Source organism: Ascaphus truei, chromosome 1 (genome assembly GCF_040206685.1).
Source record: "Ascaphus truei isolate aAscTru1 chromosome 1, aAscTru1.hap1, whole genome shotgun sequence".
In the NCBI taxonomy this organism is placed as follows: Eukaryota; Metazoa; Chordata; class Amphibia; order Anura; family Ascaphidae; genus Ascaphus; species Ascaphus truei.
This window is the reverse complement of record NC_134483.1, coordinates 109555457-109572398: the sequence shown is the minus strand read 5'-3', so window position 1 is coordinate 109572398 and position 16942 is coordinate 109555457. Positions and strand designations below refer to the sequence as shown.

The following is a 16942-nucleotide window of genomic DNA, read 5'->3' as shown; positions in this document are numbered from 1 at the left end:
GAGGGATAAAAATAAGTTTGTTACTGTTGTTTAAAAGTTACCCACTTTGCTGCCAGGGTTTTCGGCAACGCAAAGCAATGCAAAAGGTGAAATTACTAAGGAGGTAGAAAATTTCTGCTTACCAGTTTTTCTAGAGATAAAGGATCAGCAGAAGTGTTAAAGTTGCTTTTCATACAAAGGTTTTTAAAAATAACTTCTGCGACAAACATTTGAAGCCATGGAGAAGCTATAGAGCAAACAAATGTCTCTTTCTCCTCCAGTGAAAAGTCTGTGGAGATAAAAATGACACATTATTTGAAGAAGCATTGACAGAGAGTGGAGAAAAGTGGAGGTTTGCTTCTCTTTGTTATTCTATCATTTGATTTTTTCCCGAAGCTGTAGTGTAACACTTGCTTGACTAGCAGGGAACTAATCTGTGTGATTTCAATGGAAAAATACCAAGAATTGCTCAAGAAGCACAGGCAATATCAGGGGTGCGCAATGTATTCGTCCTGCGCCACTACCTGGTCTCCCCCTGCTCGCGAACCCCCTTCTGCATGGCTTCAGCATCAAATGACACCGGGTTGACATGACGACGCGTCGCTGGATGGTAAGGTAAGTGAGGTCAGTTTTACAGAGGTCTCACGCGATCCCCGGCATTTCATTTAAATGCCTTCGGTGAAGCGTGGGGCCTCTAACGGCTGCTCCCCCCAGAAAATCTCATGCGTCCCCCACTGTGCACATCCCTGGTTTATCTATCTATATATCTGTAGCCAGGTCTTCCGTTTCTTTCCCCCCAAACCTCTGCTGAGAGCAGGGACCATTGCTGCGTGTTAGGAAACTGCAAGGGGGAGGGGGAAATGCGTCGCCGGGGGCTCCCGGTGGTATCTGTCATAGGGCACCGCCATCTTGCGCAATGGTCGCGCATGCCCTCAGACAACTCGCGCATGCGCAGTACAAAGCACGCGAAGCAGAACCAATCAGATAGAGGCTCTGAGCTGGGACTACATATCCAATGAGCCTCGGAGGCAATCACATGCCTCAGATAGCCAATAGGGCTTTAGATATTCCTACTGACAGGATAGGGATATGACACACTCAGACCACACTAGTCAGTAAGTGCCAGGAGAGGATAGGGGAAGGAGGTGCAGGTGCAGATAGGAAAGTAGCCTCGGCACTAGGCTAGAACCCCATCCCCCCCACCCCCAAGAATCAATACCAGCTTGTGGCTGCTTTAAGGACAGGCCTTAGGTACTGACTCTGCCCCATTAGCAGTGATAGTCAGGGACACAGCTGCCAGTCTGCGCAACCCTGAGAAGTGAGTTCTGGGACCAGAGCTCCACTAAGAGAGAGAGACTGCCTTCAGGGTGGGGTCACCCACGGACAATATCTCCAGTGAAGTTCAGGATTTCGCGGAGAAGACTGTGGATCGGCAGATCCTTTGTGAAGTTGTCGGCGGGCCTGGGTGCTGGAGCACCCGGCAGGTATTGTTATAAAGTGCACCAACATACTGTACAGTACGGCGCTGATCACGCCTAAGCGGAGGGGGTCATAACTTGGGGACACTTAAGAGGAAGAGTGGCCAAGGGCCTCATACAGTATTGTGGACATGGCGTGGGCTAACATGCTGGAGGGTTACGCCTTGCATGGTGCATGGGCAGTTGTACTATTAGTCAAATACTGTTATAACATTATTAGAGTGGTAAGAAATACGTTGCTAAGTAAAGGTGGTTCTATTTTACACTGTGTGGGTGTGATTAATGTTGTTGGGTCCTGTGAGGGGCTCCTCCCACTACGTTGGGATCCCTCTAAAGTGGAGGCGCTGCACCAGATCTGTAAGTATATCACCCCAGGCTCTCCGTGGCGGAGGCTTAGGCTCCTGGGATCCAACAGGTAAAAGGGCAGTACCAGTAGCTATCTGTGTACAGGGGGAAATAGGGCTACATATCATCTATAGATATCTATATATATATACACACACACACACACACACACACACACACACACACACACACACACACACACACACACACACACACACACTAGATCAGTGTATCTCGAAAGCTCGCACAAATAAAAGCATTTCGTTAGCCACAGAACGGTATCGTCTATTTATTTTTTGATAATTAAGCTCGGATAACACGGTACAGATACGTCTACATCAAAATATGGAAGATACAACATTGTACCGCACTCAAATGAAGCTAAAGGATTTACTGAAAAAACAGGCACAACTAGACAGTGATATTATACTCCTCAGCAAATGCAAAAAGGAGCATCTCAGATGTTTATTTCAGGATCTTTATATCAAAACCCTCTGATAGTTCCAAATACTCAAGTGCCACAATCTGCATGGTGTTTTATACAATATAGAACACATTACAGAATGATAACTATTAGACTATATGAAGTATCCTGTATACAGTAAATGGTAACTAGTCACATTTTGCGTGTGGTAATTACAATAGAGATCCGAGTTAATATCAGTGACCCATAATTTCTCCTTTTTTTGTCTTCCTATGCCTGTACATCATAACTATTTTAATATCATCCAAGAAATCTTTTTGTCAAGAGGTGAATGTGAATTTTTCTTTTTAACAATGAGGGCAGAATCAAGCCGCCTTCTCTCTTCTATGTCTATTTGAGAAAAGTTTATTGTAGTGTTGGTAGGCAAATAATGTTTCAGCACCCATACTGTTGTGAATATTGTTTAGCTTTAAAAATGTAAAAGCTTTAAAACAGGGTGCTTATAAAGAAACCCTAATATTGGTGCACTGCACTTGACCTTTTCCTATTAGTTTTGTACTGTTATAGCCCCACAACACTCAACTTTTAATAAATATATTTTTAGAATAAAAGGAAAAAAATGTGCGGTGGGACCCTAGAAGCTGAGCATTCAGCAAAACGCACGTCAAGTGCATCCCTATACGTCTCAAACCCCCAGGTTGCAGTACCCAGGGGGCGAAAGACTAATGGTGGCACTTTAGCAAGCCAAGCTGCCGCTTCAATAGTCTGGATAAAATGCTGCACAAAAATGTAAAATGTTTACAAACTAGCCAGTCAGCTCTACATCTACTGTATCAGCTTATACCAGGCACTAGCTCCCCACTCTTTCACAATTTATACCCTTAACCCCAAATCTCTCCATCACTGTGAAAGTTACAAACAAAGGGGATAATCTCAGGTTACATTTTAAATAAATAACACAATGGCCTGCTGCATGTTGCATTGAATCTGTAATGAAATCACAGTACAACCATGAATAAAAACCGTGACTTGGGAACAAGCAATTGACATGTCAAGATCCTTAAACAACCATAACTTGGCAAGAAAAGCATAGACGGTAGTAAACAAGTATAGCCTCTGGCAACGAATCAAGATGCTACAACCGTGTGTACAAGTTCTGTGTTGGTCACACTACACAAAACCTAGTCCAGAAACATCAGCAGTTTTCCAGGTTGTCTGCAGTGTTTATATATACAGATGTGACAATCATTCATTAGCGAATACGTTTTCGAAGGATTTTGCCGGCACAATTGATACATTAATATACAAAGTACTGCTATTCATCCTAAAATAATTGTTTTTACCCTATTAAATCAATCAAAGCCATTGGTTTACTATAGCCCCAAGTATAACAGCACATTAAAAATGCCCTATTTGTATTAAACAATACATAAAATTAAACAATATATTTTATTATTACATACAGCCTGGGTGTAGCTCACTGTATGCGGCTTTATAGTCACATTAATCACAACGTTACATGCACATTTGGTGTAGATGGAAAGACTGTTTACATGGCAAGTATACTCACCTTCACATTGAACACAGATGTAGAATGTCAAGTCATCAACAACCTGATGCAACAAGTTTTTATCCAGATAAAAGCCTATAAGAATCCAATATTCCACAGCAGCACCAAGCATTCTATTCAGCTGATATGCTGCGTCTTGTATGACGACCTAATTGTAACATATTTGGGAGCATTAGTATGATTACTAAAGTGAGGCTTTAAAACGTAGTTATGCACCTTTTTCTGTTAAACCCCAATAAACAAGAGTATGCTGCTATATTAATTGTATGCACCATCCCCCCCTCCCGCCCCCCCAACAGTAATTTAGAATAAAGGCCCTTGAAGCAGAGAATGGTTTCACTGTGAAATGCTATAGAATCCCTGAATTAAAAATGCAGATGTTTCTACAATTGACCATAGGAGTAAAAGAGAAGGGAATAGCCATTAGTAATAGTTCTCTGCACTTGAAAGGCTTTCACATTCCACTGTCAAAGGTAACCCCAAAAGTCAACAGCAGGATTTACAAAATGTTTCTCAGAGTTGAATAATCCAATCCCACTTACATCGTCTATCTGGTATTTTTCTTTATGGGATCTCGCAACCCAGTCTGTTAGGGTAATCATTTGTTTGGTTAAAAGCTTTAGAGTTCTGTTTTCAGACCAAAAGATGTGGACAGTAACAGATTGAGATAAAACGTTATATTGGGAATCTGTGCATTCACAAAGCCTAAAATGGAAAAAAAAATTTCAAAAAAAGTGCATGTAAATAAATTAGTTTATCATTAATAGCATGTAATAAAAACAATATCCTCTCCCCCCCCCCCCCAATATTTAGACAGGAACTGAGTTCTATTTCAATAATGAAAGCAGCTCTCCATGCTTATTTAGAAACCCACACGTGTAATCTTTCTTCACTGCTTTTCTGTCATTATTTACTACTTATTCTATCATGTCCTCTCGTAATATTTATAGATCTCGTAGATCTTTTTCTTTTTTCCTACCCCTTTTTTTACTCCAATAGTTTGAAGGGGAGAGGGGTGGGGGAATCATAGGATACAACAATCTGATTTTTCTCTTTCTCCTCCCCAAGAAGAAAAAAACAAAAACAAAATGGAGGGACTACCGCATTATTTAGCATCAGTTACACAACATCCATCAATTCAGCCATCCTGTCACAGACCGTGTCAGAGGATTGGGACACAAATGCTAGTATAGCAGGCACTCAAAAAGAAAGGGAAGATCTGAGGTTCTCAAAAGTACAACATGCAACAGCAGAGCTTCTTGATGGGATATCTCTACATTTCCTTCTAGCACGACATGCCTACTACCATGAACAAACAATATAAAGTCCCCAGCGACCTTACTGGGAGATTATACACCTTGAAAAAGGAGCAGCTTGTGGGAGGCCAGTCCCTCCTTTTTCAAGGTCACATATCGGTGGGATTTCGCAACGAGTTAACCCCTGACGACATTGAAGATTGAGGTCGCCTCCAGCAAGCAGTCTCCACGTGGGGTTCGTGAGAGGAGCAGAGGAGAAGGGGAGCAAGCACAGATCCTCTCAACTGTCTGCATTGGCGTCCATTATGTGAGTAGTATTCCTCTCTCTCAGATAGGGCTCTGATTGCAGAAATACGCTGCGCAATCAAGTGTGTCTTGTATCTGTCATTCCAGACGGTGTACCCATTTACAAGGACATTATCCCATCTGAAGCATCTATACCAAAAGCCCAATTACCATCTTAAAGACCAGAGACTGCCTATAAGATCACGGTATCTTGGACTTTAGCGCTGGGGACTTTATATTGTTTGTTCATTGTATTTATCAGGTTTGGAATAACCTGTCCTTATTGTTACCTAGCTGCTTATTTCACAGTATTTTTGTTACTCACCGGTTGTTGCACTAGCAATTTTCATTGTTTCAGCACATTTAGCACATACTGTTAGCACCCATCATTTTAGTGTAGGTTAGCGCTTTTGGAGGGGTTATCATTTTTGTTTTGTTCATGCCTACTACCATGTTAAACATTCTGATGTGGTAAAGCAGAAATGGCTGAGATAGGAGAGTCACCGAGTACACTTTAACTCTTTACTTACAGCAACAAAACTTCTACAGGACAGATTATCCTGTCCCACTTTACTTTTATGACTGGGATTCTTATACTAATTTCATTCGCATATCATGCTCTTTCTACGTGGTTGGTGTTTAATGAATAAATAAAAACATATGCCATTTTGGCAACCTATTCAGATATAGATATAGACAAATTAAAAAATGAAGTCCTCTCTGTGTTTATTGTCCATTTAAAAATGCTGTTTCCAGTAAATTACTTTGGGGTACAAGGTTTAAATAAATGAACACCTAAGGAATAGCTTACATTGCGCTGAGTGCTTTCGCTTCTTCTTGCATTACATTCAGCACAAATTTCAGGAGAGCTCCATGTATTGCTTTCCGTTCATTAGGCTTCATTTCCAGGTCAGATGGTTGATGGCATGAGCAGGATATGTCCTCAAGGCAAGACCTACAAAAGGTGACAAACCCAAGCAAGACATTCAGCACTACCCAGTCCAATCAACACTCAGCAATAGATTAAAAAATAGGAGCTGCTTGAGTGTAGAAAACAATAAATAGCAGTGAACATAGGCTAAACAGGAAAATAGATGTTTATTCTCCCAGTATAGCATAATAGATAACATTATTACCAATTCTATATGGTTGATACAATTAACTTGAATTGCTGATCTTTCCTAAGCTGCATTTTCATGTCTACCTTTCACACAGCACATCATTATCCTTCCTCCAAACATACATGTCATTATCCCTTTAACCCTTCTATGCTAAAAAGTTGCATGTCAATGTTTTCCTCTAAGATGGCTCTTACATGAACACTCCTGACGTTGTCCTCTGCAATACAGCATGATACAAACTTTTCAGATTTACTCGACAAGTAAACATTAATAATAACCTCAGTATTTCCCTCCTTGGCTACTGCAGTCTTCAACTGGTTGCTCTTCCAACTTAACAGCCATTTGAAATCTATTTAAAATTCTGCTTGACAGTCACTTTTTACAGGATTATAACTGGCCCCTTCGCTCTATGAATGCCTTTAACAGCAGCCCATTCTGTTCACAACTGAGAGGGATTGATAAAGTTCCAATCATAAACAAGGTTGGACAAGCAGAGTTTTGCCGTAAGTATCGTACCTACAACACTAGTAATATATGGAGTACTAATGGCAGGCAATCTTGGTAATTTTGGGATTTCATTTTATTAAAAGCTGTCAATTTACTGTAGACAGCAAAAATATGAACATTCACAATATGAACAAATGTCCAAGCTGCCAATATTTTACTTTGTGATTAAAAACATAAGTAGCAGTTGTTTCCACAGGAAATGTCCAAGTTTGGAGATTTACACAAAACTGCTGATGGAGTTTGAAAATGCTGAGCAAGTTTGCTTCCGTTTATAATTTAAAAAAAATATTGTTTTATATATCTATAAAGCACGGTTTTGCTATGTTGACACTGCAAATTTACAAATTATAATGAAACCCGTATGAAGCGAACTGGCTCAAAATGTGCACACCTTCCAGGAATTGTAATCATAAAAAAAAATGAATCTATGGTGTATGTTTCTTTTTCACCAATTTTAAAATATTAGTTGTGGAACACCACATAGAAAAAAAAAATGCCTGGTTTCCATGAAAGTCTTTCCAGACTAGAAAACCAGACTACAATAGTTGGTTCTCATTCTGTAGCAGAGAAAGTAATAGCCTAGACCTCCAGCTGCACCTACACACACAATTCCTGAATGACAAGGACATCAAGACAAAATATTAATGTTAGAAGCATCATAGCTCTATCCACTATAACTATGGCTGCGTAACATCAAAAGAGTCACTTCTTAAGTGTCATATCTAAAGTGTCAGATCTAAAGTGTCTATAAGAGTTCATTTTGGAGTGAATCATCTCTGGATGTTTTCTTTATCTTTAATCATGGATGCATTCTGAATATCTGGACTAATATTCTGATAAATTTCTTCAAACAGGTATGTTTGCGAGCTGACTCCTATCACATTATGTTATGGCACTCCATGTCAATGATTTTTTTTCAGAAAGGTCTAGAAAATAAATCAATAAAATGTGTCAATAAAAAAAATAGTGTTTTTTTTTTACATTTACTAATTTAGTGAACTTGTCGATATCAACTAGTGCAAAAGAGATGACTTCATTTTCTTCCATATGGGACGCAGAAGAAAATAACAATACCTTTTTCTTATGTCTTTTGTGTGAACACCTAAAAGAACACGCTACACAATGTTTTAGTCCGAAATGATTTCTCCAATAATCAAAGCAATTTTATAACAGAAAAAGCTATATTGTATATTGAAGCCGACTAAAAATTTTTTTAAAAGCGGACGATAATATACAATCACTCCACTACGACAGTGAGACCAAGGTGAGAGCACAACGCTCTCCGATTCATTGCACTTACAGATGCAGCCCATCTAATTGTTCTTTGCCGCCATATTCAGCCATTCCTGGGAAGCCACAGCAAATATAAACGTATTATGGCCATGGCACGGTTATTGCAGCACCGCGGCAAACGGTTTCCCTGAAGAACACTCTTAAGACTACATTCGTACAATATACGTTTTTATATTGTGATAAGACATGGCCATTACTTTAGAGAAGCTAGCTATACACATATACACAGCAGAAATAAGGATGAAGTGGTCAAATTAGGTAAATGCAAACCGAACACTTTGACAAGAAAATGTGTAATTTGCAGGTTGCCTTAATACAGAAAAATCATTCAATGCTATTATGAATGTTGAGTAATTTTTCCAACACAACCAATATATACACTGGTCCTATAGATGGCTGTACTCCATATCATTTGCTAGGCCAGTGTTTCTCAACCAGGGCCCATGTCAGGAAGAGGGGCCTCAGACTAACCTTAAGGGTGCCCTTTGCAAAAAGTAAACGCAATGTTATTTTAGTGTCAACCTTAATGCTACAATGTTTTGCTGACCCACTGGCAGCAAGGGAATTTACAAATGTACAGTATAATGACAACTCAATATGGCTGCCTTGTAGGGAAAAAAAAGGTGAGGACACTGCGCTAGACACTTAAAGCAGCAGTCCAATCTGCCGTTTTTTTTATTCCTTCCCCCCCCCTTTAATATGTGCATCAATAAAATCCACACAATGGTATGTAATTAGCTAAATTGCTGATCGATCAGCGAAGATTTGGCTCGGGGGTTCACTAAATGGCTGTCTGTGCAGCAGAAGAGGACCAAAGATGCAAAGTTCTGAGGGGAAGATCATGTGACCAGGCAGTCACTACTGTAGATACAATTGAGCTTGTACACTGCTAGAGAGGGGACAGGGCTCAAAAAGGGGTGTGTCAGAGCCTGTTTCAGAAGAGGAAGTGGATGTGACTTTGTGAATGGTTGCTATAGAAACAAAAAAGGCTTGCTACATTATAATACATAAAAAATGTCATTCAGAGTTGTTTTTTTTAAACAACTACAAAATGGATTAATAAAAAAACCACATGTAGAATATTGCTTGGTCTGCAGCTTTAAGTGTAATAATTATTAGCTGTGATATTAAGCAATGCATATTACAGTTTCCTACTTACAGTAGAACAGAGAATCTTGGGGTGAAGATCTTGATTTAAAGCTGCAGTTCAGTCTTTTTTTTTTTTTTTTAATTTTTTTTTTACTTCAATAGTTTCATGTGGGCAATCTCTAATTACCTAAAGAACTGTATAGCTGTCAGTCAATTCGTTCTCCATGTATTGATAGGTCGAAATTTGGTGACATAATTAGTGAAGGGATCTGTTTATATTCTGCTTGTCTGTCAGTGGAAGCTCATGAATATTCATGAGCAGTCCTGCACTGACAAGTGCTAGAGGGAGGGCAGGGCTGACAAAGGGGTGTGCCAGGGCATGAAGGGGCAGTGCCTTAGCAAATGGTTGTTAAAATAGAATACAAGAAAATTGGTCTTTCAAAGTTGTTTTTTTAAAAACAGAAAATGCTAAAAGTATTTTTTTTTACTACAGAACTGATTTATTAAAAAAAAAACACACATGCAGGATATTGACCGAACTGCAGTTTTAAATTTATTTATTTATAAAATATTTTACCAGGAAGTAATACATTGAGAGTTACCTCTCGTTTTCAAGTATGTCCTGGGCACAGAGTAAAACAAATAATACATGGTTACAAGTACAGTTACATAAATGAACAAGGTGTACATTATATACAAGACATTGCGTACACAGTTAAAGAAAATATATATTATGAGCGTATGAAACAGTTACAGACCAGATTAAAGTGTGAGACAGCCTTAGATTTAAAAGAACTTAAGCTGGTGGTGGATATGAGAGTCTCTGGTAGGTTGTTCCAGTTTTGGGGTGCACGGAAGGAGAGGGAGGAACGTCCGGATACTTTGTTGAGCCATGGGACCATGAATAGTCTTTTGGAGTCTGATCTCAGGTGATAGGTGCTGCATGTGGTAGGGGTGAGGAGCTTGTTCAGGTAGCTGGGTAGCTTGCCCAGAAAGTATTTGAGGCTGAGACAGGAAAGGTGAACTTTGCGCCTAGACTCTAATGATGACCAATCTAGTTCTTTGAGCATTTCGCAGTGATGTGTGTTGTAGTTGCATTGGAGAACAAAACGACAAATTGAATTGTAGAGGGTGTCAAGTTTGCTAAGGTGGGTTTGAGGAGCCGAGCCATATACTATGTCTCCATAGTCAATAATTGGCATTAGCATCTTAGCGCTATCTGACCAGGAGACTTAGGGAGGATTTGTTCCTGTAAAGTACCCCTAGTTTGGCATAGGTCTTGGTTGTCAGGGTACTGTATCAATGTGCATCCCGAATGTTAAGTGGGAGTCAAACCATAAGCCCAGGTATTTAAAACTAGTGACAGGTGTTAGGGTGGTGTTAGCGTTGGTTCTAATCAGGAGCTCAGTCACTGGAAGCTTTACAAATTTAGTCTTGGTCCAAAATACCATTGTTACAGTCTTGTCAGTGTTTAAAAACAGTTTGTTTTGGGAAATCCAGTTTTCGCGTCTCAAAAAGTCAGACTGAAGTATGTGTGAAGGTCAGAGAGGCTATGGCTGTGTGCATATAGGATTGTGTCATCTGCATAAATGTGTATTGAGGCTTCCTTACAAGCTGTGGGAAGATCATTAATGAACACTGAGAAGAGTAGGGGCCCCAGAACAGAGCCTTGCGGGACACCACAGGTGATATCCAGGGGGTTGGAGTTAGAGCCTGAGATGGACACATGTTGGGATCTTCCTGATAGGTAGGACTGAAACCAGTTTAAAGCATGTTTCCCTATTCCAGAGCTCTGGAGTTTGTTAGCAGGATAACATGATCAACTGTGTCAAAAGCCTTTGCAAAATCTAGGAATACTGCACCAGTGAGTTGTCCCCGTTCCATTCCACACTGGATTTCATTGCAAACTTTTAGCAGGGTAGTTACGGTGGAGTGTTTGGGACGAAACCCAGACTGGAATTGGCTAGGGAAATTTGTCTTGGTGTAGAAAACGCTTAATTGGGTGTGGACACATTTTTCCATAACTTTGGATAGAATTGGGAGAAGTGAGATTTGCCTGTAGTTTGAGACAGTGTTTTTGTCCCCACTTTTGAAGATTGGGACAACTCTGGCAGTTTTCCAGGTCTTAGGGATATGGCCTGCAGACAGGATAGAGTTGACTATGGACGCAATTGGTTTGGCAATGGCTGGGGCACCAAGTCGTAGGAACCTAGATTGTAGTAAGTCGGGTCCATATTGGCTGCTTAGTTTGTTTGAGGAGCGCTTGTGTAATCTCCTCTTCAGATACTGGGCTAAATTGAAAATTGTGGGCAGTGTTGGGAGGGGGTGGGGCTATAGGGGTACTCCCAGGATGAGATTCAGGTTTGTGGTTTGGGCTGCGTTTCGCTAATAAGTTAGTGGCACACCCCACAAAGTAATCATTGAATGCATTTGCAATGTCAGTGGGGTTTGTCAGAGTAATATCCCCCTTAGTGATATTACTTGGTTGTTGATGGTTAGAAGGCTGGAATATATTGTTGATAACCTTCCAGAAGTTAGCTGGGTTTGATGTATTTTGGTGGAGATTGTCAGAGTAATATTGTGCTTTTGCATGCCTTGTTTGCCTTGTGCACATGTTCCGCATGCATCTGTAGTGATTGAGATCCTTGGTAGTGCCAGTTACTTTGTAGCTTTTCCACAAGGCATCCCTGAACTGATAGAGTGCTATAAGGTCAGTTGTAACCCATGGTAGGTGGGCACCCCGTACCCTTATTTTGCGTAGTGGAGCATGGGTATCGCAGAGTTTTAAGAACTCTGATTGGAAATAGTCGAGCGCAGAATCGGGGTCGGGAATTAAATCGAATTTGTGCCATGGGCAGTTGGTAAGGTCATCCAGAAACTGTTGTGGGTTAAAGTGTGGGCTTGATTGGGGCTGTTTAATTTTCCTTACACAGTACCCTATTGCATGGTCACTGAAAATGTCAGGAAGGATGCCAGAGGATTGGATTCTGCTGGGGTTTGAGGAGAGAATCCAGTCTAGCAAGGAATGGTTATGCGATTTCAGGTTTATCCGTGTGGGTTGGGAAATGAGTTGTGATAGGTTAAGTGACTTGAGTTGTATCTGGATTTTGTGGTTTTTAGGGTCAAGCCAATTGAAGTTGAAATCCCCTAGAACTAGCAGCTCACTGTTCTCATTCAGAGAGGAAATGGAGCCAAGAAATTGGGTGATATCAGTCAGGGATTGTAGAGGGGCTTTAGGGGGGCGGTAGATGCCAGCGAGCAAGATGGGCTTAGAAAAGGGGAGGCAGATTTTGCTAACTAGAGTTTCAAAAGAGGGTGGGCTTGGTGGGCAATTTAACAGTGTAAATTGTAAGGTGTCTGCAATATAAAATAACACCCCTCCTCCTCTCTTTGACCTATCTCTCCTAAAAATGGAGTATCCCTGAATGGCAATATGTGCATCAGGGGTTTTAGGGGATAGCCATGTTTCTGTAAGAACGATGGCTTTGGGTTTATGCATAAGGCAATGTGGAACTCTAAGTGTGAGAGACATACAGTATGTCATGCATAATTAGTTAAGAATCAACCAAGCCCCCATTTTGTTCACACCCGGGTAAATTCAATTTACAACTTGCAATTTGTTGCAAATCTTATTTTGGGATATTTTTGTTAAAATTGGCAACATTGTAGCTTGTGGTAATGAAATAATATATTTTCCAGGCAGCATATCTAACATGCAAATATGTTTTGCGCATACAAAGTACAATACAGCACAGCTATGCTTGAGAGTTTTGATGCTGTCCACATAGAACAATCAGTGGAGTGGAAGCTATAATGAGTTTAGCAGTACTGACACCTGCAAATGCAATTGTAATGTCGTAACAGACTTTGTTCTTGCATATTAGATGCACATTATAATTATTCTTACCTAACCAGCATTTCTATAAGAGACCATGTTCCTCTCTTACAAATTGGACACTGAAGAAGATCAAAGTAATATTGTGTCATGTGTGTAGACTTCCATGGAGGATGATAGTGCAGTAGGGTATAAAAAAGATCAAAGTATCTACCAAAACAGCCGATGTGTATAGTCCCCTATTAGAAACACAAAACCAAAATACAAATTAAAAAATTAAAACAAAGGACTGCAGAGGGAACAGCATACAAAACTAAACATTACATGCAGGTACACAAGGGATCAGGATAAGCTATACATCTTTTGTCATTCAAATACCTAGGACAGTACTGTAATGGATAAATATGTTCATCAACTATATAAATTCGCCATGGTCCTTATTCAACATGCTGTGAAACTACTTCCCAATGCTGGAGAACATTTACTCATCCATTTCAATGTAGCCGAACACTTATCACGCACTATGATACAACGTCGCAGCATGATTAACAGGAGCCATTAAAAGTTTTAAATAATTCCATAATTATCTGCATTGGGGAACTAAGGATATAGGACATATATAAAATGCCCCCTCATAGGTATTGGAATGAAAACACACACACACACACACACACACACACACACACACACACACACACACACACACACACACACACACACACACACACACACACACACACACACACACACACACACACACACACACACACACACACACACACACACACACACACACACACACACACACACACACACACACACACACCAGTACAGTATCTGCTAGAAAGGTTTATGCATGCTGAGCTGCACTGTGAAACGTAAGGATGGTGGCCTTTAAAACAGATTACCAACTATATTTAAAAAATTTCTGTTTTTTTTAATTTTATTTGAATTCTTCCTTATAGGCTCAAAATGCAATGTTCACGTGGAAATCTCTGCTGCTTTTCTCCACCCACAAAGAAGAAAAGAGCTGCCTACTACCAACTGTGTGTGATCTCTATCTTAAGGTTTCTTGGTGATAGCTGTGCAATGGTTGTAAACATTAAAAACAAAAATGAGGCCACGTTAAAATAGAAGGAATATTAGCATTTTCAGGAGAAAAAAACACAGCTCTAACATAATAGCGAAAACGTCTTACCTCTATCAGGTGCTTGAAAAGAGACTGAATGAAGCATACTGGTGGGATGAAGGACGGTAGAAGACACCCAAGCTCCTCAAATGCTTCAATGAAGTACTGTCCTTCTATTAGTCCTTCAATTCTGTTCAAACTCCCTCTAGGGGTTTCACCATTTTTAACCTTAAAAACAAATATATTTTCATTAATACAGTCAATGTGGCCCCTTTGTACATCTCAGAACTCATCTCCAACACGCCCACTCTGCCCATCATTTCCTCTTTACACAGTATGTCCCGGGCTGTGCTACATCTATGGCATTCCCTTTCCTGCAACATCTGACTGTCCCCAACACCTCGCATTTACCGTCACCTGAAATTCACTTCTTCAACCAAGCCTATGCTTCGTCCTCAATTCTCTCCCTCCTGCCTCAATACCCATTATCCGTTACAATGAAAAGGAGCATCCCCACTTTTATGAACATCTCAACCTTATTCTCCCCCTGTACTGTACCATGTTTCCACAAGCCCTTCCTCCAATTTTGCAAGCTCATTGAATTAGGGCCCTGCTTACCTCTACTGTACAGTATGTTCATGCTGTGATTTTATTTTAAGGTTTAATGTTAGGGAGGAGTGGCTAGGTGACTAAAGACACTGAATCTGTAAACACCGACACCAAGTTTGAATCAGAGGAACCTGGTGTGACGGTAGGGGTAGCCGGCCTTCATAATAAAGGTGAAGCATGGCTGGCTGCCCATGAAAAAGGTGTGTAATAGGCTATTTGTGTCAGTACTTGGGATCAGTGAAATTTATTAATGTGTTCCCCTGTAACCATGTTCCCTTAAACTGTCCCCTGTGGGTTTATAAGTTAGGGATGCCCTGTGTGGTTAGGGTACCTCATAGGAAATAACTGCAGGACCTTGGGAACTAGAGTTTAAGGGTGGATGTTAGGGGGCAATATGGTTAAAAACGGTGTACGGGTTTGCTTACCGGTTAAACAGAGAGTACTGTTATTTTATCCACAAATAGTGCATGATTTGCGGGTACGCGTCTGTAGATAAATACAGTGTGTTGTAGAGTGTTAATGCAACTCTATGTAATAGACAAAAAGAGAAAAAAGTGCAAGACTTAGCGTAATATATTTGACCCGCCAGCAAGTTCTACAATTGGGTTTTAAAACACAATTGTAGAATCCAAGTTTTCAAGCCCAAGTTTTAGAAGTGTATTTTTTTGTAAAAAGGTATGTGTAATTCATCTCTATGAGGGCAGTCCTGGTAATGCAATTAGCCAGGATATCTGCATAGAGATGTTGGATCAAAGGGGAGGATGGGAGTAGCGAGGCATCGGGCCATTTGGTTGAGCGGGGAAGGGCAGAGAAAAAGGTCCAGAAACAAGGCTCCTCGCGGGGATACTCTTTGTTTTCTGAGACACTGTGGCGCCTACCCAGCGGGAGATATGGGGCTGGCAAGGGGAAAGCCGTTGCTCGTAGGCGCGATTTCCATTGGCACGTTCATATTTCCCGCTTTGCCGACATCATGAACCTAAGCACGCCCCCTCCTTTGATTGGGTAGAACCAGGCGAGCCCCTGGCTCTTGATTGGTGGTTGGGGACAAAACCCCTCTCATTGGTCGCCAGCCTGTCTTCCATGTTAGACATAGCCCAGTGGGGTCTATGTAAGGAGACTGGCCGATCAGAGAACCAGAGAATCCTTGGGCTTGAGCTGATGAAGCGATGGCGGCTTTTCAAACGTGCTCTGCTCTGAATAGCAGAGCGCTCGGCAAGGAGTTGCTGGAGGAAAAGCCTGGCCGAGCTCAGGCCAAGTCCTGTATTTCGTGGCCAAGTTCTGAGAATAGAACATAGCAGGGAGAGCACTGCAGTTCTCCGGAATAGAGTACCGGGCGTTCATGGACGTGCAGCGGACAGGGTAAGCCTTTCTGAAGCGGGCACCCTAATTGAGGCTAGTGACTCCCCCCAGACTCCCAATTGGGGGTATTACATGTATTATTGTATTTTGTGCAATTTCTGTATGTCTGTGGGCTTTCCCGAATAAACGCAATTTATATATTTATAAATGTGTTAAAAGTACTTTTCATCCGTGACACCTGGTTCAATTCCCAGTGACAGCTCCTTGTGACCTTGAGGCAAGTCACTTTACCTCCCTGTGTCTCAGGCACCAAAAACAGATTGTAAGCTCATCTGGGCAGGGTCTGTGTCAGTAGCAATCTTATGCGCTACGTACCGCGCACTATACTGTAATTCTGAAGCGCTTTGAGTTCCATTGGGAGAAAAGCACTATATGAAATAAGTTATTATTACTACTACTACAACCACCTTCACACCATTGAACAGCCCTTATAATTTTACAAAACAAATCTTGCTGGAGAATGACCATATAAAAAGTAGACATCCTGCACTGTTTTTATATACAGTAGGACAGTGGTGCTCAACTACAGTCTTCCACCCCCCCCCCCCCCTCCCACAAAAAAACAGGCCAGGTATTAGGAATATCCAAGTTTCTTTGACTAAGCCACCTGTGCTGAAGCAGGGATATCCCTAAATTCTGACATGTTGAGGGGGGAGTGGTCTT

General features: G+C 41.0%; 1 protein-coding gene across 6 annotated transcripts in view; it reads right to left on the bottom strand.

Annotated features, from left to right (window-relative positions):
- SLF1 (SMC5/6 complex localization factor 1) overlaps positions 1–16942 on the bottom strand; it is a 144614-nt gene that overhangs the window by 40773 nt on the left and 86899 nt on the right. For all 6 annotated transcript variants that reach the window (XM_075593191.1, XM_075593186.1, XM_075593214.1 and 3 more), the window contains 6 exons: positions 14381–14539; positions 13255–13421; positions 6149–6292; positions 4339–4501; positions 3797–3944; positions 123–268 (listed from right to left, as the gene is read on the bottom strand). In XM_075593191.1, coding sequence (XP_075449306.1) covers positions 123–268; positions 3797–3944; positions 4339–4501; positions 6149–6292; positions 13255–13421; positions 14381–14539 — 927 coding nt within the window. The remainder of the gene's footprint in view (positions 1–122; positions 269–3796; positions 3945–4338; positions 4502–6148; positions 6293–13254; positions 13422–14380; positions 14540–16942) is intronic.